A 24,045-nucleotide genomic window follows, 5' to 3' on the forward strand; every position below is an offset into this window, starting at 1 on the left:
TGATTTAGATAGGTAATGGAGTACAAAAATCTTATTGACGGCATGAAACCTAAGAAACCGATGGGATATGTAAACGATAAAAACAGATTTTGCCAAATAAAGTGGGATAAATGTCGTTGAGTTGCAGCGACTTTAATCTGGCTAAGTTATGCGGTGTGGATCACTTAGAGTCTGTTAAATCTTACTTTTGGCATCGTTAGCTAACAAATCATTATTGATGTTTAAAATTGAACAAACGCCACAGAGCCGCCAATCTTTCGATCGCACAACAATTGGAGCAGAGCAGAGCTCGAAACAGCACACATGCCTGTACTAAAGACCCAAAAAAGCGAACGACCCCCAAAACTCTGCCTTGAGGTAGGCCGCAGAAAGATATGGATTATCAATATTTACATGTTTTTTTTTCGCCCGTCCGTGATGTAAGGTGAGCCGCGAAAGCCACTCAGCACGAAATGCGGCCAAACACCACCGACATAATTTGTGTGTTGCATTCCGGAAAACACACCCCAATAAATGTGATGCTCAAAGTGAGCTCCACAAGTGCCTTCTTAACATTGTTTAACTTTTAATCACCGTACTATTGCCCGCTTCCGAATGCGAAGCGCCACGGACCTGGCTCAAGAGTAAGATACAACCACCGCCAACACCATCATCAAGTGCATCATCATCAGCCGCCCCAACAACAGCGGAACGCACGCGGCCCTGGGGATTGTTGTGATGCAAATTTTGACATCTCCAAAAAATAGGTTAATTTGCACTCCAATCCGCGCGGCGCACGCACACGCAGCCGGAATGTGCACACTCCAGTGCCACTGGCCAATGCGCGATTAGCATTTGCAGTGCTTCTGTTCCGTTCCGTTCGCAGGGTGTGCCACATTCGCCGGTTCCATAATCCGCGATCAACCGCCGCCGACTCTGCGATCGATGTCGATCCGCGATCTTTGGCTGCGTTTCGGTGTAGCACTGCGCTCCATGAAGTGCTACTTACTGGCCGAAGAGGCAGCAGCGAATAAGTGAGTAAGAGGCACTAAAGAAAAAATAATACGGCGATCTAAATCATGCAGCGAGAGCGCGACGAGACTGCAAGGCCAGCTGTTCCGCGGGAGCGTAGCGATCGGGCGGTGAGCATAGAGTCACGATCACCACCCCTTTGCATTCATGCGCATGATGCGCGGATCTAACATCGCCTCGGAGATGAGACGGAGTGATCTGTTAGAGAGAGAGAGTGAGCCCATAAGCTGGATAGAATCTCACCAGACAGAGAAAGTCGTGAGTCGCGAACGAAAGAAAGATACGTCTGTGCGATCGTCATGGTCATTTTCATCTCTCTCTCTCTCTCTCTCTCTCTCTCTCTCTCTCTCTTTCTCTCTCTCTCTCTCTCTCTCTCTCAAAAGCTAAGTTATGTTTATTCCAGTCGGAGTCGGATGATGATAGAGACACAAATCAACTCAACTCTTTCCATTTCACGATCATTCACCTTCACTCACTCGTACCGTTCATGTTCTCTATCCCTCTCTCTGGCTAAATTTTCCATCGTTCGCTCTCAACCCTGCCAGGACAGGACAAAAAAAGGGCATTTCTCTTTCTCACTGCCGCGAGTAACAGTTTTTCATTCATGCACCCGGAGCGGACCGGATTTTCCCGGCGGACCGCTGCTCTCGCCCTGCATTCATCCGGAGTGTTCATTCAGGTGGGGCGCGAGGAGCGATCTTGGGCCACCTTCACCTTGGCGACCGTTAGCTTCCCATTGCGCTAGCTCTCTTCGCGCAGCGCAGCGGGGAAAGAGCTCTCTGGCCGGCACAGTAGCGGCGCCACTACCACAAGCACCGCGCGCGGATCATCATCATCATCATCAGCCGTCATCGGCGGTGGGCTGGACCGCATTCGCCTCCCCCCGCACCGCCGCACCCTCCCGAGAGTGTAACGTGTAACGGACCGGGCACCGAGGAAAACCTGGAATGGTGAACCGCGGACCGACCGGTCGTTCAGTTTTCCATCTGTCGTTGGCCCGAGTGCACGTGTGCGCGCACGTCAACCGTTCCGACTCCCAACCATTGCGCTCCCGCTTCCCGTTTGCACTACCCCGCCTCGTCTTGTGTCGTCGCGTCGTGTGCCGTTGCTGATCGAATTGTGAACAATTCGGGTGTTGGGCCGGGTTTCGGTGAAAATTTCGCATTTGCATTCGGATTTTCTAAGTGAAGCAAGCAGTTTGCAGCAGCCTGCGTATCGCGCGATTAGCGCCACTCCGTGGCCAAAGTGTTGTTGAGAAAGTGCATCCCAAAGATAGTTGCAGTGCACAAGAAGTTGCCAATCGCTGTGAGAACGATCGAGCACGATCGATTGTTGATGAATTATTTGAGCAGTGAGAAAATCGATTGCGGTTGCGAAAATACTAAACGTCCGAGATAAGCAAAGGCACCAAATACACTCAAATACGACGCCACGGCCGAATTTGAAGATTTATTCCTGCACCCTACGGTAAGTTCGGTTAACGGAACGAAAGACTCGCGAGTCTGAACGTAGAATAAGCGACGAACCCGCCGCGACTGCGACTGCAGCATCGCCGATTGCATCGCCCGGAGGCTCGAATTAGCTCGCCGAAATCGATGCGAACGATCTTAATTGACCATTATGTCGGTGGCATTTCGCGCACCGGCAGCGTTTGTGTGGTTTGTGGATTGTAAAAACGATTGTATCGCGAGCAACCGTACAGAACGTGCCGCCTTGCAGCCGGAACCAGCAGAACGTTTCTAATTATTAATTAAACATTTAATGGCGGTGGTTAAGTTTAAGGACGCACACACACGCTCGCCCGCTAATCGAAACCCGGCGTCATGTGCCGTGGGTTTCGGAGCGCTCGAAGGGCCCCCGAACCGGGACCGTAACCCATTGAAACGAAACGTGTCAATAAAGCCCACCGAACACGAAAATGAAGGGCCCTAAACTGGGCCGTGCGCAGGTATCTTTATCTTATAAGACACACGGGGAGAGCCCTTTGCTGGTACACCCATTAAGTGGTCTTATCTGGTGCCTTAATAGTGATCGTAAAGGTTCATGTGTGGGACGCGTGTGTGATGCGCATCGCTGATAACGACCCGGCCCTAAATATGTATCGAATTTCGAATTATGAGCGAAAGCCGCTGAGAGCTGGGTGGCGGTTTTCACGGGCCACATCCCACAGTCCCGGGTGCTGTGAGCATCCCTTTTTATGGCATAATTGAGACCGACACACCGCTTGACGATCGCTACTAACAAGAGTAGGAAGGCGCCAACCGACCACTTCGCGGTGCCTTCCGAGCGCACCGGCCACCTGGTGCTGCTGGCTGTTGAAAGGTGGACCACCTGGACGCAGCGAGAAAGAACCCAGAAGCTAAAAACAAATAGACCCAACAACCAGCCGAGAAGACTTCACCACAGCCGCAATTGAACTCCACTTCGCGGCTGCCGTTGAACTCGATCGCCCCGGATCGCCGTGGATCGTTTTGCAGATCGATTGCCCCCGCGAGGAGCCCGCTAATTGGTGTATGCCAAAAAGCAAACCAGACTCTGGCTCCGTTTCGAGTTCTCTCGTTCCCGCCGGGCACTCCTTCCCGCTGGCCCGCTCCTCTGGTGTGGAGTACCAAGTTTGCACACAACAAGTTGGCCGGCCGCGCGTCAACAAAGCATCAAACGGGACCATGTCAAATCTATAGCCGCATTTACACCGCTGCTCGCTTCACTTTCACTTGTCATCCGCGGCCGGGAACCGGAAGTCCGCGTTGTAAAAGAGTAAACGAAACCGGCGCCCGGAGCCTGACCCCCCGTTCGGGACACAAAACATAAATAATGTCCCACGAAAACAAAGCTCCAGCTTTTATTATTCGGTGCGGCTTTCACCAGTCACCAGTCGGGCATTCGGAAGCATAATTGCCGTGCGGATCATTCGCACGCACAGGCGGCCCGCGGAGGCGCGCCGCCGATCGAAGCCGTCCGCGGGTTCGGGGCCTAGTAAAATGGTTCATAAATTTGTCATAAAATAGCTTTGTGGCGTGACGATGGGGCCAAAATTTGCATCCTTTCCCGCTCGCCTGTCGGTCGCCTGGGCGGCCACGGGTTTGGTCCAATTCGTTTATTCGGCCGGTTTTTCGCGGAAGTGAGATTATTGCCCCCCATTCCTTTGGCCAGCATTTCGGGTGGGAAAAACTGGAGTACCGCCAACCGATCGCCACCAACGATCGATCGGGCCGTGCGATCGGAGCAAGTGCAGCAAGTGGTGTACAAGTAGGCCACTCGGTGTGCTCTCGGCGTCGACGATTTTCGACGACGATTCGGGGACACGATCTTGCGCCGACGGTGCCGTGTTCCATTTTCTAACGTTTGCCACCGTTTCGAGGACTTCAAGGTTTTCACCGCCACCGAGACCGACTGACCGGCTGACATAACGTGGCCACGTGACCGAGCCGTCGCTGGTGCCCTCCATAATAACTTCATCGTCGTTCCTTCATGTTTTTTAATTAATTTATTTCGGCGTTTCTGCGGGCTCCGCCGCTTTTTCACACTCGATTAACCGTCGCGTCGGTACGGAGACCCGGTTCTCGCGGGAAAAGTGGTGGTCCGGGCGAGACGCGGCCCGAAACGGGGTACCGCTACGCGTCGTCGTCGTCGTCGTCCGGGGCCACGAATTATGATCAGCGTCTGACCGAATTATTTATTTACTTTTTTCGGTGTTTTTTGTCACGCTGACGTAACCAATCCGATCCGATTTGCCCGCCGGATGTAGGTTAGCGCAGCAAACACGCGCTTTTTTGGGACAGGCCGCGGGCGCGGCACAATGTTTCTCCTATGTCTCCCGGCGCCTGCCAAAATGATGTCACAGCCCAGCGCGGAACGAACCCGTGGCCGGGCGTTAATCAATATTTGTCAAAAAGCGGCTTTGGCGGCACGGTGAAAGCCCGGCCCCGAGAGCATCCTTTCGATCCGGTCAGCCAGTGTACGCTGTGAGCGGCGCGCAAATAATCTGCACGCCCGAACCGTGTTCCGGTTCGGCTCGAAAGGTGTTAATATGTTGCGGACCAAACACTGAGGGGCCCACAGTACAAACGGTGAACAGTTATTTAAACTCGATCTGCCGCTAATGATCGCCGTCATCGCGCGCGCTACTCCGGTGCCGCAAAGTGTCGGCATACAGTCCGCGGTGCGTCCCTTGGCACCCGGGACACTCCAAACCGTAACCCGTAAGCTAAATGGGCTCATTTTTTAAATAAAACACATACACTGGGCGCGATGAATAATGCAGTGCTTATCGGGCCGCCGGCACAATAAATCCTTTTAACGCGCGCCAAAATAAAGTCAAATTAAGTCCGACGGGCTGGTCGTCAATCATGGTAACTGTTTACGGGAACGGTGCCGGGGCGGCTAGCTACGAAAGCTAACGGATAACGGGCTGATAAGAGGTTACTTTAGAGATCACGACTTCAGTTTGACGATCTCAAGAATTATGATTTAAAAGAAAACTTTGGACGCCAGGTGAACAAACACCCCGATGAGCCCAAGAGAGACTCTGTTTAATGTTTATGTTTGCGTTGTTCAACTTCACACCGAAGGCATACACGCGCCCAAGCAAAACGAACCTTCCGGTGGGTTGACTTATGGCCTACGTTTACGGTCGGAGGGCCGAAAAAGACAAAGGATGGCCGACGGCCACACAGCAGATGGAAGAAGCTGCCGTTTCTGTTGGCGTTGACAGCCGAATTTGTCACTCGACTCGCCACCAGAGTGCATCTTGGGACGCTTAATTCAGGGAGACTCTGGGATCCACGATCACAAAGCTCTGCGGCAGCTGGATTTGTTTACTCGTGAGTCACACTTTTCGGGGGTCCTGATAATGCTGACAACGAGATCGAGGAGTTGGTTCCGGAAAACGACATATCGCTGGTCCTCTCTCACACGAGAATCAGCAGCTACGGGCTCACAATCCGTCGTGTCCCGTTGACGGGTTTATGATTTCCATGATTGGCGGAACATGGCGCAACGAGACCATCTCGAGAGTCAGAGACTTTCAGTTTTCTTTTTCTTCCCCACAACACGGCACACACCCTCCGCACAAATTGTGCTCATCGTCGGGCCCCTGAGAAACAACCCATCCGAGCTGGCGGGCGCGATCATGACTGTAATCATGATCTCATGATCATAAAATTCATCTCACCAATTCAAACCTTTTCCAGCCAGCCAGCCAGCCGGCCACAACACGGCCACTCGGTTCGGCCGGAAGATGCGGAAAAGGCCATTTTTCCAACCGCCAACGCTCAGCTGCATAATGTTGTGCCTTTTGTTGTTTTATTTTTGTTTTTGGTTCGTTGCTGTTTTCCGAATCAACCGAATCTTGGGCCGCCTGCGGGCGATCTAATTGCGCGCCTTCTCTCGGTGATGCTCGGCCGTGCGATGCTGGCAGTGGGGTGTGTTTCATGTTTTCTCCACAACGCACGGGTCCGTGGGGTCGGAAAGTGGAACGGTGGTATACGGCGGTATTCGAATCTCTGCAAAAGGCCATCGACTTTTGACTCCAGTTGTTTCTTTTCCGGACCATAGCATAAATATGTAGCTTATTTTACGGGCTGTGGCCATTTTTAGGGCAAAGCTCATGAATAATTACGCGCGTTTGAGGGAAATTGGGTTGAATCTGGAGAAGTTGTCTCTTTCCAAAAACGCCGTAACACACTCAATAAATGCACTAACTTTAGTGCAATCAAATTTATGTGATCATAGAAGTTTTTTAGTACAAAACTTAGCGCCAGAATCTAACTAATGACCAATGATTTACTGCTAATCAGACAGCACCGATCCCGACGTGACAGGAAGTTTATTGGCCATCGTTAATTGTCGTCTCGTCCATAGCCAACCCGTAGGAAAGACTCGGAAGCCTCTCACCCCGACCACCAGAGGGCAATAAAATCCAATTGATTCGAGCTTCTATCGAAACGCAATCACAACCGCCGCCCGATCGTCGGATGGACTAATCGAAACAGCACCATAAATTTATGGCCTCCATCACAAATTGGAGCCCAAGGAGGAACGCGCATATTTTGCCTCCGTTTGACACCTCCGGAGGGCGATCGATTATTTTATCGACCTGCCTCGGAACGGCCTGCGCCGCGATGATCGCAGTCGAGAATTCATTTGCCTTCCGGCGGCCCGGTAGCCAGCCGGTATCGAGTCGTTCGAAACACGGACGACTAACTTAAGAGAAAGCCAGCGAGGCGGCCTTCAGAAGGCGACACAGAGGCTGTGGGGGGGTAGCGTGGTCTATAAATAAAGTGTAGCTACCGGTGGCCGTTAAACGGTCGGGCCCCCGCATCGATGCGTCGGGATGGAGCGCGGCCATAAAAATGTCCACGCTTAATAGCCTCGAAACGGAACCCTTGGGAAATGGTAATAGCCTTGATCCAGATGCAAGTGGTTCCGTGCAACCTGTTCTGCCGTGCAGTGGTACAGAGAGTGGCCTGACCCTTGCGCTGCAGGCTGCGGGAGATAGTTTAGGGAAGTGATTTATTGGACTTCGGCTCAGCGGTGCCTAAAGGTGCCGTGAACGGTGCCAGCAAATCAAACATGGTGCGATAATTACCTTTCCATTCACGCGGCCTACTTGGACGCCCATTCTGGGTTGGCCGGCGCCTGCTGTCATATATTTCCATATTTTTAGTACACTTTTTAGTACAACCCTTGTAATCCCTTCAGGATTATAAGCAACGTTAAAGAAATGGAAAATATTCGTAAAAGGCAGTGTTGTGGCCCAAAAGCGTATAAGCACCTTTTAATGGGCCGATGTGAAAGGAGCACACACCGTGGCCTGGCCTGGCCTGGCCTGAGCTGCACCTGTTCCGCTCACACGCTGCGCGTTGGCGAGGAAAAAACAAAATCACACGGAAATGCGACCACAGCCAGCGCCCGGGTGCCCTCTAATTAAAATATCTTCGACGTGTGAAAATGGAACGACTTCTAACCCCGTTCTCTCCCGCGCGCTGGCCCCGTACCCGTCAATTTACCGGGCCCGTGTTTGGGAACGATCTGTATGATTCAGGTTTTTTTGTCTGCTGTCTGCCAGCTACCACAACTCGCTTTCAATGCGAATAAAAAACCAGATGCAATTCGTTCGAGAAGCTTAATCCCAGCGCCGACGACAACCAGATGGAAGGCATTCGGAGAAAGTTAATGAGCGCCGAATTAAGGCATTCAGGGAACCCTGCTGCTACTACTATGACTAAAAAAAATGGCCACGCAAAAGTGAACCAACAACGACAACGACGAAAACGACGGTTGTGTGTCACATTTTTTGTGTCGTTCTGTCGAGCATAACTGAACTGAAAGAGTGGGAAGAGCAATAAGAAACACATCATCCGAGGCTGCTCGGGGCGCTTTATTTGAATATACGCACACCGCCGAACGTACGCAGCCAACCGATTCGCGCGAAGCCATCGACCCGATCCTTCGCTACTCCTTCTGCTCTGATACGGCAGCAGCAAAAAGAAGCGAATCAATTCGTTCCATCGGCTTCCAGTTCCAGTCTTGACAGAAAGGGTGGTAAAAAATGGTGCACTAAAGGCGCCCGCCAGCAAATTGGGCTTCTCTGCTAGCGCAGTACTCTCTCTCTCTGTCTGTCTGTCTGTCTGCCGGTCGATCGCAATCGCAGGAGCGCCCTTGTGGAGCATGACAAGTCAATTAAGCAACTGGGGTACGCAAATGGATCTGGAATTCAGTTGTTGTACTCTACCGCACCGGGACCGAACGAGGTCTGGAACCACCCGCAATCGCCCCGCAGATGCCTGGCGCACCGAAGCGGCCCGGTGCGTAGAAGAAGCGATTTGATTTACGCGTGTCGCCTGGCCATTTCTTTTAATTACGTACATTAGGCCATTAAGATCGTCACCATGTATTGATGGCTCCTCATATCCGGTTCTTTTACTTTCATCGCCCACCGAAAGCGAAACAAAGGGGTTGAGCCAGCAAAACCCCTAATCAAATACTAATTAAACATAAGCACCAAATGAATGTTTTATGGCCCACCGGTAAGGTCGTTCATATTAACCATCACCAAAACCAAATAAAAGGCACGCTCCATTATAATCGCCAAACAAAAACACATTAATCTCAAACCCGACCACACCATCGGGGTCGGTTTCACACGTTCCCGAGGTCCAATTTAAAGTGTATAATCCCGGAGTGGTGCCACATTACACGGAGCCTGTTTGGGGGTCTCTGTTTTATCGTAATGGCATCGATAAACGACTCACTTTGTTCCGCCCCATCGTGGACCGCAAGATCAAGCCGTACAAACCGGCGATCCCCGATAAGCAAGTGGAGGGCCCCAAAGGCCCAGTTTCAAAAATGCTCTCCAGGTTAAGGGTTCGTGTAACCGACTTGCGCCCAGATAACCCGCTTCTCATCATCATCATCAACATCACATTTCGGGCAGGCCAACGGTGGTACTAACCTATCATTTTGTCTCTATTTGCTTTCCCGCCCCAGGTTCGCGGCACCTTTTCCCGGCACCGTGGTGTGATTTCGGATCCGGCGCGCACACCTTTCGGCGGAGTCACTCATCGTGGTCATCGTGCGGGACAATGTGGCAGTGCTAAGCCCTCTACTAAGCCGTGCCAGTGTCGCGCCATCTGTTCGCCATCTGTTCCTTTTCCGGAGTTCCGAAGATAGTGTTGCGCTGCAGAGTTGCGTTCGGTCGTTCGTTTGGTTCGGGTGTTGTTTGTGGCCCACTGCCCATTGCGAGTGATTTGCGAGCTCCTAAACGGAATGGCGGCCTGTCAACAGTGGATGGTGGTGCTGGTGAGCCTGCACTTACTGGTGGGGTGCCTCCTGGCGATTCCATCGCCCGGCGCCAACCCGAGTCCGAAGCAGCACGATGACGCGCCGAAAGCGCTAGACTCCGACACGGGTGACGATCGCGAGCTGAAGAGTGACGACGATGGGTACGACTTCTTCATGATCGACCAACTGTTCCTGAACAACCCGCAGTACCGGCAGCTGATCAGCGATCTACAGGCGCACACCTTCGGCAGCAACTGGCGCCGGAAACGGGACGTCTCGGAGAACGAGCTCCCGGAGGCGTTCCGCAGCGATGCGACCACTCTGGGGACGTCGACCGCGCCGTCTTCGTCACCGAGCAGCAGCACGACCAGCAGCAGCACCTCGGTTGACACGGCCAGCACGACGGCCAGCACGGCCCCCGCTGCCGACGTGGAGTCCACCCGTGACATTGCATCCGCCTCGACCGATACGAACCTCCCGAAGGCAGCCGCCCTGACGAGCACGCCCACGAAGGCGGACGTCACCAAAGCGTCCACTGCGGGAGGCAGCACAACACCGGCCGCAACCTCAACTCCAACGCGTGGCTCTACCGTGTCCACCAGTGCGTCCTACGGATCGTCTGGCTCCACCGAATCTCCGACCACTCGCAACGCCACCCTCGAGATGACGACCGCAGCGGTTCCCATCCGTGCCAGTACCCCCCGCCGGTTGTCCCACAAGAATGGGTCGAACAAGAACAAGAACAAACTGGGTGCGGCGGTCGGCGTCAACAAACCTGCCACCGGTCCGAACACGGTCAACGTGAACAAGGTCAGTGTCAGCAGTAATGCCGTGGCCAGCAGTAGTAGCAGCGCCAGTCCCAACCAGTCACTCCAGGCAGATTCGACCGTAGCGATCCCAGCGCCCGACAATGGCACTTCCACCGCCGGACTGGCCGGAAACAACAAAGATAAGGTAGGTTCCCGATGAGGCGACACTTTGGTTTTGTTTTTAAAGCATCGCCGCGAAAGTGGTTTGTCCTCCTTTTCGTCTAATCCATCGGGCCCCCGGGAACAACCCACAAAACAAATGAATCCCGGGCCCATTTCCCGCGCTCCAAATGACACCGCTCAGGGGTGTCGAAATGCGAACAGGAATTCGGGGACTTTGATTCGACAGATCGCGCTCCGATCGCAGAGAGCCGTGGCGCTACCTCACGATCAAGTTTATGGCGGACCGTACCGTAAAAGAAAATTAATGTTGGACTATTAAATGTTTTTGTAAGCCGCGCTAGGCACAATTCGAGCACACTCGCCAGTCGAGCACTTATTTTCAAGCGCACAGAAAGCTAAACGTCAACTCGTTTGACAACAAAGCAAGCTATGCGCCGTTGTCGGATTTCCAGCGGGACTCTGCCGGGAATCGTCGCTCGTGCGGGAACGTGGGGCCGTAAAAATGATGTGATGTAATGATAGAGACACAACTAAACCAATAATGTCATCGGACAGTTTTATGGGCCCACAGAGAACCGCCGGAGAACCATCCGTGGCCCGTTCCAACGAAGAGATTAACTTCATTTCCTCGAATGGGAAGACGCTAATTCAAGGCCTTGCGTCATAACGTACTTCCCTGGCGTTAGCTAAATAAATAGCACCCCCGGCGGGTGCTGCACCGTTAAGGGGTACCGAGCAGCTAGAGGCGGCTAAGAGGCTAATGTAGTAAAGCCGCCTAATTAATTGCTGCGCCACTTCCACACGTACCGGCGATAAAACGTAGAACAAATCGGCACACTCACCCACATTAGCCCGTCCGGCGCACTTCCGGAAAAGTAGGTTGATCGGACTATGTGCCGTACTGTACCACGGCCACGGTGCGTGTGTGTGTGTGTGTGTGCACTGTAAGAAGAGATCCGGTCCGGCGGTCCAGTCGAGCCGAGAACATCCCCGGGGCGTTCCCTTCCGTGGGCTGTCCGCTCGTTCATCACTCATTCTTCGGCAAACAGCACCAACAAAAAGCCCAGCTCCGGGTACCCGAGGCGGAGCCGACTTTCTCGACAGCCACGGTAACGCTTCCCAGCGTTCGTTACCTCGTTTCGAACGGTTCCTTAACGGTTCATTCGACTACGCGGCGAATCGCACCCAAAACAGCCTGGGCACCCTGGCACCGACCGACTGACTGGCTAGCTGGCTGGCGGTCTATTAAGATTGGCGCTGCATTAAGATAAAGTGCCCGAAAGGTGCACCCCTGCCTGGTGGAGAGCTGGTAACGGCCCTTGCATCGGGGTTCAGCCGCAGTCCGAGGGCCGAAGTAGGGCCGATGGAGAAGGGAGCGAAATTCGGTTTGAGATTAATATGCCAGAGACAGCGATACTTGGCACGACCGACCGACCGACCGACCCACCGTGATATTCGGACTGGAGCGTGAATTAATGCGGAGGAAACCGGGCGCCCAGCAGGCGTCCATTACGTCGCTGCGAACATAAAGAAGGTGCGCGCCGCCATCACGCCAATCGGGCGAGCGATACGCTAATTAATCGCCCAACTTTAAGGGCAAGTTCAAGTCATGTCCAGGGCACTCGATCTGATAAAGCTGCGTTCCGCTAGCGCGACGGCCATCAATCGCCCATGATCTATCGCCTGCCCTAAAGACGTCTATCAACGGAGCGGTGTGGCGATCGGCGCGGCCAAGAACTGCAAACCAGTGTCTTCCGCGTTTCGCGAGAAAACCAGAAGGTCGGACTCGGGGTCCGGACAGGGAGTTGCACACCGGAGTGCACTAGCGATAATGACCCGTAGGCGTGTCTCGGGCTCGGGCACGGCAGATCTGTGTCGGGCGTTCTCGTGATTGCAGAACCTCCGCCGAGAACGCAGTGCCTCGGCGACGGCGCGCCACACGATTTACGAGGTGACTTTTACTGGCGCAGTGTAATTTGTACTCCTCTACACAACGCATGCCGCCGGCGGCGGTGGCGGCGGCGGTGGGCCTCATGATAGGGCACCGTTAGTCGGGTCGGGATGGTCACTCTCTGTCACACAGCCCGCCGAGTCTTCCGTATCCGGGCACCGGGCCAACCGCAAACCGCAGGAACCGGGCCTGGAAGGAATTTGTGTCACTCACTCAACAGCCGCGCCAAACACAGCGCGTCCAGGAAGCGACGGTTATGAAACGGTCATTATGTAAACGAACCCAGCCTCGCGGCTCAGTGGTTCACTGGAGCGCCCGAGAGTTGTTCCTTCTTCCTGGTGTGCTCTCCTTCTACTAGAACAGAACCTTGCTCAAGAATGTAAACAGTTAGCGGACGGGTCGGGGTCAGCAGCAGCAGCAGCTGGGACGGACTTCGTTAAGTTACCACATTGCAACATAATTTTCCACCCCGGGCGGCGCTCGATGGCGAGCTTTTATGTGCTGTGACGCGAGCATGGCCCCAACGCGCGCGATAATTGTGCGCTGAAGTTTATGGGATCCATTTAATAAGGGGAAATAGAATTCCCGACCATAAACTTGACCGCCGTTCCGTCCGTTAATGTGCGGCGTGCGATTGCGTAACGCAGTTTTTGCCATTTCCCAGTTGTTTTTGGCGAAACGAATGTACGAAATGCACGGGAACCTCACGCAGATTCGAGTTCGTTGTGGTCGATGACGGAGGTCGTTAAAGACATGACTTGAAATTGATGTAAGGAGTGAAATGTAGCTTCATTTCTAGTTTAGGATTAAACAATGATCGACTCAATACGTCCACCTATGAAAACCAAATCGACATCAAACCCAGAAAGAAGTGTAGACCACAGGGGAAAACAACCTATTTTCCACATCTAGAATAAGGTCCGCTTTAACGGGTATTTTACATACTCTTTCCGAGGTCGTCTATCATACAGATGTAGTCCAGTCCGTTATTACATAGAAAAAGCCATCGTCTGATAGTATTCCGAGCTTCAATGAAATTCTTAAGCACTAAAAGGACATGCTCCAAGATTATTTTGAAGTAGACATGTTCAGCCCAATGATAAAGCCCTGAACTTGTCCTTCTCAAGCGAACTACACCCGGCTGAGCCTAGAGACAGCGTAGCTAGTTACTTAGTTATGGCTTGAATTCCTCAAACTATTGGGATCCAATGTCCGTCAGCTTCCCGCCACCGATGTCCGCGATTCGTTCGCAGCTTAAATTAACAGGTTCTATTTTGAAAACCGAAGCCATATCGAGACCAGACCGAAACCCAGTATTCGCAGAAATTATGGCTTTTCGGGGCAATCGAATTGTTTAATTGAAGCCGTAACCGTGCTGCCAGGCACCGCTTTCCCGAGTCCTTTGATGGGCGTCACGAGAATGACGCAAAGTTTGGGTGCTGAAAACTCCTACGTCATCCTGTGCCTGGCTCGCTGGCGATCGGACTCGGATCCTTCACGGTGCGCGAACGTTGGCGAATCGCCGAAAGGGGCCGTCCGATCGCCGTCGCCGGGCTGCGGAGAACTACTGCGTCCGCAATTAGCGCCCCCCGGGGCTGGACAGAACGAAAGTGATGGGCAAACAAAAGGCAAACGCGCGCACACGGAGCGCGGAATGGATGAAGATACGCCACTTGTGCGAATCGCCACGATGCAAACCAGACATAATTGGGGGACCGGAGACCAACTCCCCGTTCGCTGGGAAGTGCTGGGAACGAGGTGGTCCGGATGGCTGTGGGACGAGGATGAATGACCAAGGGCGCGCGAGCGCACGCGCACGGGACCTGAGGATGACCCAAACGGTGATCCGCGTGATGATCACCGAGCCAAGTGCTACGGTACCGACTAATTGGATAATGACCGATCGCTCCGCCCCGATGAGGTTTGGTCGGGTGCTGAAAGAACCACATTAGAACCATTCCTGCAGGAGGGCCGGCGGAGGGCCGGGCACCGAAAATAAAGCCGTTTCGCTCGGTGTCCGGGTTGGTCCGGACTGGATACTGGGCTACGCTTGGAATTAAATTTAATTACACAAAATTGGATGATCTAATCAAACGTGGCGTCGTGTCCGGCAACGGTTCTTCACTCCACCGGACCGGATTGCCGTGGTGTGATTGAATGAAAAGAGTCTTCGCGAAGCGCCGTTTTGGGCCCTTGCCACAGATCGGCCACACCCGTTCCCCGGCCAACCCCCGGGTGGGTCCATTGGCACCACGGACCGCTCATCAGGGCCGGGGCCGATAATCACGCCCGATAACATCGGTCAGTCGGATGCGCTGTAATTTTCTTCGACTTCCCGACCCGAGACCCTATCCGATAGCGCCCATCGGCAGAGCCCCCAAAACATACATCTTATCGCATTAGCACCGTTTACGCCTGCCGGTCGTGGGCCCATATTCAAGGGTCTGGTAATCAAATTTCCGGCCAACCGTCATCGCAGGGCACCGTTTAGGAGCGCTCCAGGGAAACGATATTCCTCGGAAGCCACCACAGCCACGCCACGGTGGAGTGGCAACTGGGCCAATGGAACACCGTTTCGGAACTCTTCCTATGGTCGGCACCACTCCAGGAAGTCACCCGATGGCCCCCGACGGCTCGGGAGCGGATTCCGGGGACCCGGCTTTTCGGTGGCGCCGCCCCGTGTCTGTCTCTCTCTCTCTCTATCTCTCTGTCGACTGATGCCTCTCTGACACACTTCACACGCCACGGAGGTTGAGCATAAAATTTGACGTTTATCATCATCGTCATCATCAGCATCAGCGTCGTCGTCCCTTTTTGTTCGCGGATACTAGGGCCGCTCTCGGCACTGTGCGATGCACACACGCGGCGGCCTCATGGGAAACCCGCGACCGAGTGGCGCGGCACCGCCACTCGGAAGGGCAGAAAGGGCAGGCCGGCGCAGTGGTAATGGGCCCCTTTGAACAAGGGCACCCGGCCGCCGCGCAGTTGCAGCGGCCGCACGAAACGAAGTGCTCGCGATCCACTTTTTACGACAATTACGCTCCATCAAAATCACACTCGTTTAATTACTTCATTTGATGCCAGCCTGCGGGGGGCACTAGGGCCACCGCCACCCGCCACCCGGCGATAACAAAACGAACCATTATGTTGCATCATCATAATCGCTGTGGGGCCTTGATCCCTTTTTGTCTGTTCTGGTTCTTTGTTTCGGTCAACTCCTGCTGCAGCTTACGACAAAAAAGACAACTGTTCGACAAAATAAGTTGTCTTTCCACGAAAGGAACTTTAAGACCCTGCCAACTGAGATTGATCATTTGACAGGAATAGGGACCCCACAGGAATTATAGCGATTGAGTTTACTTCAAAATAAAACTGGAATTCAAACTGGAGACCCAACGAAATGTAAGCCAAGCCATTCGAAGCTTACGCTGAATATATGTGGTGGGAACTAGCCGCTCAGGTGTACCATAAGCTGTTGCATTGGAATTTGCATGAAATACCATCATATACTAAATCAAATGAAGACTTAAATGGAAATTTCCTATATTGCCAACTACAAAATCTTGTAACTCTTATGATATGATAATGATGGCTCTAGCTAAATTAGCTTCCACAGCGTAATCGACGCACCCGTTACAGGAGTCATTCCCTTTGAGTCCTAATTCGATTTAAGTCTAATTGATTTATGGTCTATTCCGCTATCGCGCGCACTTCTATTACCACAATCACGCGCCCATCGGAAGTCTGTAATTAACTGACATTCATCAATCTAATCGCGGTCGCCATATGTACTTCGCCGCGCTCCCCGCGATAGCCTTTGGGGTCCCCGCTCGGACCGAGATGACTTCATCCAAATCAATCCCCCACTGGGGGCGCGTCGCGATCCCGTTGGGGGGTGGCCGACAAAACAATTTGTTACTTCACAGCCAGCCAGCTAGCCAGCCATTCCGGAGAGCCTGGTTGTGGGCTCCGGGATCGATTCCGATGCTCGGAAGGTCGTTCTACGCGATGGCCAACCCCAAACCGGTTCCGGCGCGCACACCCGTCAGACCAGTTTTCCGCGGTGCGTGCGCTTGCAGCTGATTTGCGCTCCGTGTGTGGATGCTTGGAGCGCACACAAAAAACGCAATCCGTGACATGTGGCATCAGCCGAAGGCTTCCGGCTCGGGGACGAGCGGGCTAATTGCCCCGGCGTCCCGGAGAGCGTCTTCCCAATAATGGGAAGATCGAAAACGGTTGTGACAGTTGTGGGCCCTTCTGTGCGACCAACCACGGAGCAGGACGTTGCACAATCTCGGTCCGTTTAATCATTTAACAACTCTCATCGCGCAGACCGGTTTCTTGGCCGCATCAGTGAGAGTTGCAAACGGAGTAGGCAAGCCTTCGGTGCCATTCCCGCTAGGGACCAGAAATTGGTTTTCTATCCCCGGATGAAGCCGTCGTCGTTGCTCAAGAATGAAGCTCACTACCGACGCCGGCGAAATTCCCTTTCTAACGATGTCCGTCCGTCACCGTAGAAATATTGAACCAAATTGGATCGCGTGCAGAGATGACTGATGCTTTTCTACACGATCCGAGGCCGCGGGAATCGGCAAGCAGTTCTATAATTGCCAGAAATATCGTGATTAGCAATTCAAATGCGGTGCGGGAAAATGAGCAGAATTCCCAAGCCATTTATTCGTCTCCACTGGGGCTATGGAATTCAACCACAGCTTCCCGCTAAATTCCCGCTCCCGTAAGCTCGACCAGCTGACAAGCCGAGAGGCAAGGAGCCACGCAGAGCGCACGAGATGACGATGGCGGGGGGATCATAATGGTAATGATAACCCTGCAGCACCGAGAGGTAGTTGATTTATGTTTATCTACAGCATAACCGTTCCATTGGTGCTGCTAGGCCCCTTTGTGCCGCTCGGTGGCCCCAGCATCACTTTCTGCTTCTTCATCTTCTTCTGCGCCGTCCCGTGTATCAATCCGTGGGCCACCATTCTCGATCGATTAGCTGCCGTACACGCCGCCGACAAGTGACAGTAACCGCGGTTCGTCGCCAGTTGCAGCGTTGAGAGCACCCTCCCTACGCAACCGGGACGCGGCGACGTTCTTCTCCGTCACCGTCCGACGGCAGATTGGCGGGACCGTTATTATTAGCGAAGCCGGTGCTCCCGGCCCGGCGATCGGAAAATTCAACTTTAATGATGATTGTTACTACTGCAGGCTGCCATACACCGGGTCTTGGCATTCGAGTAGCCTGCGGCGTATTTGGTTAGTTCACACCTTTGTCACCAAGTAGGCGATGCGAGGGCTTTGTGACAAAATCCGGAGCAACTCGAGTCCTGTATATGGAGCTAGTCTTCGGTTGACGCCCCGAAAGGCAATTGTGTGTCGTTCATCGAAAATTAACTAAACTAAACTAAACATGTCGATGTCATAATCCGTGATTAGTTGAACATGGTTCCACGAAACATCAGATGCTGTTGAATTCAAATTAGATTCTCGCAAAATGAATCGCTAAAACTGTGTCGTGACACTCTTTGACACAGTCCTACAGGAACGGGGTGTCTCAGGAATGCCAGACCAAGAGTCAAGAGCAGCTTACAGTATTTGCAGATTTATTAGCGCCACTAGAGCGGACGGTACATAAAATGGTCATTTCAACATCCACTTCAAACGGCTTCCATCTACCAACAAACATTAGTCACCGGTCGGGGGAGGTCATGGGAATCGCGTTGACAATAGCAGACCGAACCGAGAACCACATTCTCGTGACTGACAGCAAATCAATTATCTTTCCGTCTGCGACCAGCGCAGCGATAAAACAAAGGTTTCGCGCCACCACCGGGCGAAGAAATTGTCTGCCAACGGAAGCCATCCCCGCACGGCCATCGGCCGCGGATGGTTCGGCGGCGGACACATCGCGGGAAGTGCTGCCATTTGCTCGATAATTTCAAGCTCCCATTTTGCGCTGCTAATGATCAGGGAACGCCGGGCCACTAGGCCACGCACCAGTGCGGCCAGCGGGGTCGGTGAAGAACTTTCGCGATCGCCCAGGGAAGAGTTTCTCCAACTCGCGGGATCTAGCTAATTCCCGTGAGATCGTTGTTGGTCCGCGCCACGGTTCCGCGCCTTACAATTTGGAATTTCACACACACGAACCTCACGGACGTTGATCATTGGCCCGCTAGTTGGCCCAACATTCTGGCCGGCCGGCCGGCCGGCAGGCTGGGGTAAGAATTTATGCTTACCGAGACGGCTAAGAATTCCGCAAGGCCACATTGTCCGTCGTTCTGGTGGTGTTCGGCCACCTCAATTGTACCATTAATCTGCTGACCTAGAAACGCCGGCGTTGGAGCTGGGAATCGAAGGCCCCGGTCGGCTAAGTAGTTCGGTTAACAATACAAATTAACGGCTACTTCTAAATCTTGCCACACACACACACTCGCGCGGTTCATACACCAGCATTGGCCGTCCAAGAATGGTAATTAAAATGAAAGATTCAGCTCTCGATTGCTTGGGTACCTCGGTGCGCTCGGCAGGACAGCGGAACGGAACGGACAATTTCAAGCTTGCTGCCCAAGAGCGCGTCAGGGCGAGAGGGCTCAACCTGTTCTTGATTCGATAATAATAAACAAAAAATCACGCTCATCATCTGACCCACAGAGCGCGTCAGAAGGCGCGAAACCCCAATCTCAACATCGCTAGGCGCTAGAAGAAGCGTTAAATCGGCGTCGGGCTTCGGTGGGCATCCATTGGCCACGGTTTAACCCTCACCAGTTACCTGGGCCGGCCAGGCCAGCCCAGCGCATTGTTTGGGGTGCGGTGAAAATATTTGGAGAGTCCGGCACCGCACATAAACAGAACAATCATTTCCACACTTTCGTGAGCGCCCCTTTTCTGGCGATTAAGATCGAGGTCAGATCTGCGGGCCAGCAGAATCGAAACCCCCGTTAGGGTGCGGTGTGCTGCGGTGCTTCGCGCCCTGCAATGAAAACAATGGCCATGTCCGGTTTTGGGCCAGTCCACCAGGGTCTCACTTGGTGGAGAGAATTTAGCAAATTTAATATTACGATTAAAGCGCACCCCCGCGAACAGGGGTACCTGGCAGCGGCAAGTGCTTCGGTGTACTGAAAAAGGAACCAAGTAACAACCCGAAGATGGCGAAGAACTGGTGTTTACGGAAAGCAAATGAGATAAACTGTTAGCTGGGATAAGCGTGAGCTCCGCGGGTCCGTACCTCAAGAAGAAGAAGACAAATTCGACACGAAACAGTGCTTTTTTCGACACAAGGCTTTCCCATTGCAAAATCACTCCCATTCTGAACTGGAAAACTGAGAAAATTTCATCAAAATCGAGTAAACATTTCAATCGATCGAGATCGATTTGCACGCAAAATTGCCCGACTCCCGTTAGCGATCGGAAGTTTCGTCAGGAACGCTTCGCTTCCGGATTCCGGAATATAAAATTCTTTTTGTAATGCCCAAAACACAGCAAGACCCAGGTGAACCTTAAGCCCAAAAAATGGATCGATTTGGATTCATTAGTCCCATTGGAACTTTGGAACCAATTTTTCCCCCTCAGTTGGAGTTCACACATTTTTCATGGAGACTCCCTGCAGCGAGCTCTCGTGGGGATGGTTCCCCGGGATGGTTCGCTGCCTCAAAAGTGAAGCCTCAAGTATGTTTTTTTCTCTATTCTCACGCCCGTTCGTGCCCGAAAGAAGCCCACGGTTCCCGTTGTTGATTCTAGGAATGGGTTTTTGGGTCGATTTTGGGTCCACGGTCCGAAGAGCTGTCTGCTAACTGTAGTGATTATCGTTTTAATCACCGCCGCTCACTCTCGCCAGGCACGGGTCTAACGGTCCCGCTCTGTAACTGTTGTGAAGTGTGTCCATTCCCGTACCACATGTATGCGCAGCGCTGACCCTTCGAAGATATGGTTCCATTATGATTATGACTATCCCGTAGTCCCAGACATACTTCATATGACTGGTTCTGTTGCCATCGCCACCATGAATTAGCATAAAAAGTAAGGTAAAGGTCGCGCTCCGAAGGGCCGAAACCCTTCTGAAGGGCTGCACGATCGCGCACGAACATGATCATTATAGACGCGTCGCTATCGATCGCCTGTCGCTGACGCGCCACTAATAAGGCGATAACGATCGCGGTTCGGGAGTATGTGTGTTTGTCCGATTTCTAGCATAAATTAGTTCATGCTGTGTCACGCCGTCGATCGATAGGCCCCAACTGTCTGGCTGTCGGCGGCGGCCCACACCGTGAGAGAGTGGCGAGTTTTGGCATACCTCGGCTTATCGGCCGGACATGGATCATACCCTCAGCTCGGGACTTCAGTCGACCAAAAGGGCCAACTATTTTGCTGCCATCGATTCTCGCTCCGCCCAAAACGAGGCTTCCCGGTTTCCGAATAGCGCCGTCGACAGCCCGTCGTGTGGCCTGTGCACTCCCGGTGCCATTGTTCGCGCAGTACCTCCTCCAGCGGAGTACTCTCTAATGACCTGGTTTGCGATCAGCCCCGTCGGTTCTGCTGCATTCGCCTATTTCCAACGCTCCGAGCAGCCTAGAAACCGTTTATCCGCTTCGCGGTTCATTTGAGACAAATGTACGGCCCCAATTGCGGAGCCCCGTGCTTCGCAGCGGACAGCGCACACACTCACACACACACACACACTGTTATCATCCCTGCGGATCGGATTATTCTACTGTCTTCAAATCGACGCCCACACCGAGCGACGGTGTGAAAGTGAAACCACCCTGCGTCGATCGGGCGCAGTGAAAGTAAGCCTCCTATCGGCTTGAGAATCGGAACAATTACACGCACTTCCCCCATCACCACTCACCCCTCTCTATCAATGTGATCAGCGGTCGATCGGCAATTGAGTGACTTAATTAGTGGAACGCGTATCTTGCGCGTTCCTCGCTCGGCGAAGGAAGGATTTTACATTAATTTTGACTCAAAGCCACAAACGATTTTTGAGGCTACACACTTTCATTTCACTTCTCGTATCATTTCGCCTCTAATAAGTTTCGTTTTTTTCGTTTGCTTTTTTTGATCACCCCATCATCGAAACTTCATCCTGCCAGCATCGATGCGGCGGAAATTACCTATCATTATGCGATTATGCAGCCCGTGCTACTCGCCAGCTCGTTCTGCGTTGATCTGTAACTTCCTTTGCTCTTCGGACGCAAATTGCTCCGTTTTTTTCTAAACTGAACTCTCAACAACGTAGGGGCGATAACGTTGGGCGTGGGATTCTAAGCCCCTTCCCTGTTTTACATCGCCACCATTACATTTTGCGGCCGGCGAAGATCGTCCACAGCGCAGTGTAGAAAGTTCATTTGCCTGCACAAACATTATATGCTGAGAGTTCACGGCAGGTTGTGGCAATTCAGTTTTGGTGGCCCGGGTTTGGCTGCCCGTTAGGGTTAACGAAACAGATTGGTCGGCGGTGTTCGGAGTAACAGCAAAACAAAAACCGTTTTATGCTTTGGCAGCAGTCAATTGAATATGGCCTTTGGATGTTTTAGACATTCAAATATATTCCTGTTTTTTTATGATCCTTAACACTCCATAATGACGAATCGATCATCGTGGAAGAGGATTCAATGTTTTCGCTGCGATCGTTTTCAAATAAATTATTTTGAAATTAATTATTTCAATTCAAATAAATTAACCTTAAAAGGATCAGTAAAGATCCGCGTTTCCGGAATCGGACCTTTACATTCCACCGGCAACCCGATACACGCCTGCAACGATCGATTTACGATCGAAAGTGATAAACATTCATTCGATTGTGATTTGTGATCCGCGCCAGGTGTTTAGCATAAGGTGCGCCAAAAATTAACATAAATCCATCCAAGGCGTAGCGATCGCAGCGAAGGTGCCAACATGTCGGGTTTCCCTCACACGGACCGGGTGGCATGCCAAACAGGTTTCGCACGCGTCCGGCGGCAGCTCAGGGAAATCGTTCGTTTGCCGCTGTCCAGGATGACGCTGGTGTCGATCACTTTCGTTCCCCGCCGAAGGAAGAGTTTTCTTTTGTTATTTTTTTTTCGGAGCCTCAGCATCCCCCGGGCGGTGTCTAACATCGGGGCCGGCAGATGATCGGTCGGTCGGCGAGTCGAAAGTCAGCGATCGGTTCGTAAATCTTACGCTCACTACGGGGGGTCAGCTCCCGGTGCGGGGCCTTGACACTGAACTGAACCGGGCCGACGATAAGGCTGCCGGGCGGGCGATGCAAAGATGCAAATGGGCGGGCAGAGTCCGTAAGAAAGTGGCGAAAAAAAAAAATAACTCACCGTCGTTTCACTTTCGTAAAACAGTGGCGCCGAATTTAGTTGTCGCAATTATTTCGCCTTCCATTGGCCCATTAACTCGTTACGGTGATTACGGTCGGGTGGCTCGGGCTCGGGGGATCTAACCAGATGACTAACGGCAGCGCAAGTTGATGAATTACTGGAGGGAAATTTCCCATCGAGCACCGATCGGTTGCAAGAAACTTCCGAACGGCGGCTGCTGCTGCTGCTGATTGCTTTGAACTGTTGCACCCACCAACTTCCGAAAGCTCCGACGCGTCCGAAGAAAGTCCCTAAAAGAGGCTAAAGACCAAGTGACAGTGAAAAATGGCCTTCCGGCTTCAAGTTGTTTGGTGGTGTTGGCTGGGTGCTTCTAAACGCCAATCGCACTGGCTCACCATACGTCCGGTAAAGGGCCCTTTTACACGCATTCCTGAAGTCCTGTTGCACACCCCGGCGCCGGGGAAGGCAACAAGGGGGACGCATACACTCTAAGACGACGGCGCGCGCGTTGATTGATTGTATGACTGTGGGCGATTATTATTAAATTTTTGCCACGCACCGACAAGCGAACGACCATGCGGAGCTCTCTGCGTGAAGAGTGCTTCCACCAGCGAAAGACTTCAACGGGCGCACGAGCGACGAACCTCGCCAGAACGCGACGGGAAGAGTCGAGAGCCTGTCTGTCCATCCGCACCGGAGAGGGCTTCGTGGCCGTTCGATGCGCCGTGGCCACGGAAGAGGTACTCCGGGCGGTGGAGTACTGTTAGGTTTATTGTTAAACCGGACCACGCGGCGAACCGCTCGGCGAACGTCGGACAAAAACAAAACCCCAGGCCGAGACGAGCCGAGGCGAGCCCTTCTGCTCTCAACCGGGAAACCCGACAGCCAGCCGCGGCAACAACGCGATGAAGGGCCCCACCGGGAGGCGACAGATGGGAGCGATTTCCCCCCGGGGGGAACTCGGGAATGAGGTTTAATGAAATTTATCTATTAGCAAGCCGTAATTCTGTTGCTCGCTGCCCACGGGTTCTGTGTGTGTGCGCGCGCGGGCGCGTTGCGT

The 24,045-nt window shown here is 52.9% G+C and overlaps 1 protein-coding gene across 1 annotated transcript in view; it reads left to right on the forward strand.

Moving 5' to 3' along the window:
* Window positions 1-9,780: 9,780 nt before the first annotated feature.
* The window catches only part of LOC128272177 (uncharacterized), a 41,324-nt gene continuing 27,059 nt past the window's right edge, over window positions 9,781-24,045 (forward strand). Inside the window, exon 1 of the mRNA XM_053009934.1 lies at window positions 9,781-10,749. Within this exon, the coding sequence (XP_052865894.1) occupies window positions 9,781-10,749 (969 nt within the window). The remainder of the gene's footprint in view (window positions 10,750-24,045) is intronic.

The sequence above is a fragment of the Anopheles cruzii genome, chromosome 3, assembly GCF_943734635.1.
Source record: "Anopheles cruzii chromosome 3, idAnoCruzAS_RS32_06, whole genome shotgun sequence".
Classification (NCBI taxonomy): Eukaryota; Metazoa; Arthropoda; class Insecta; order Diptera; family Culicidae; genus Anopheles; species Anopheles cruzii.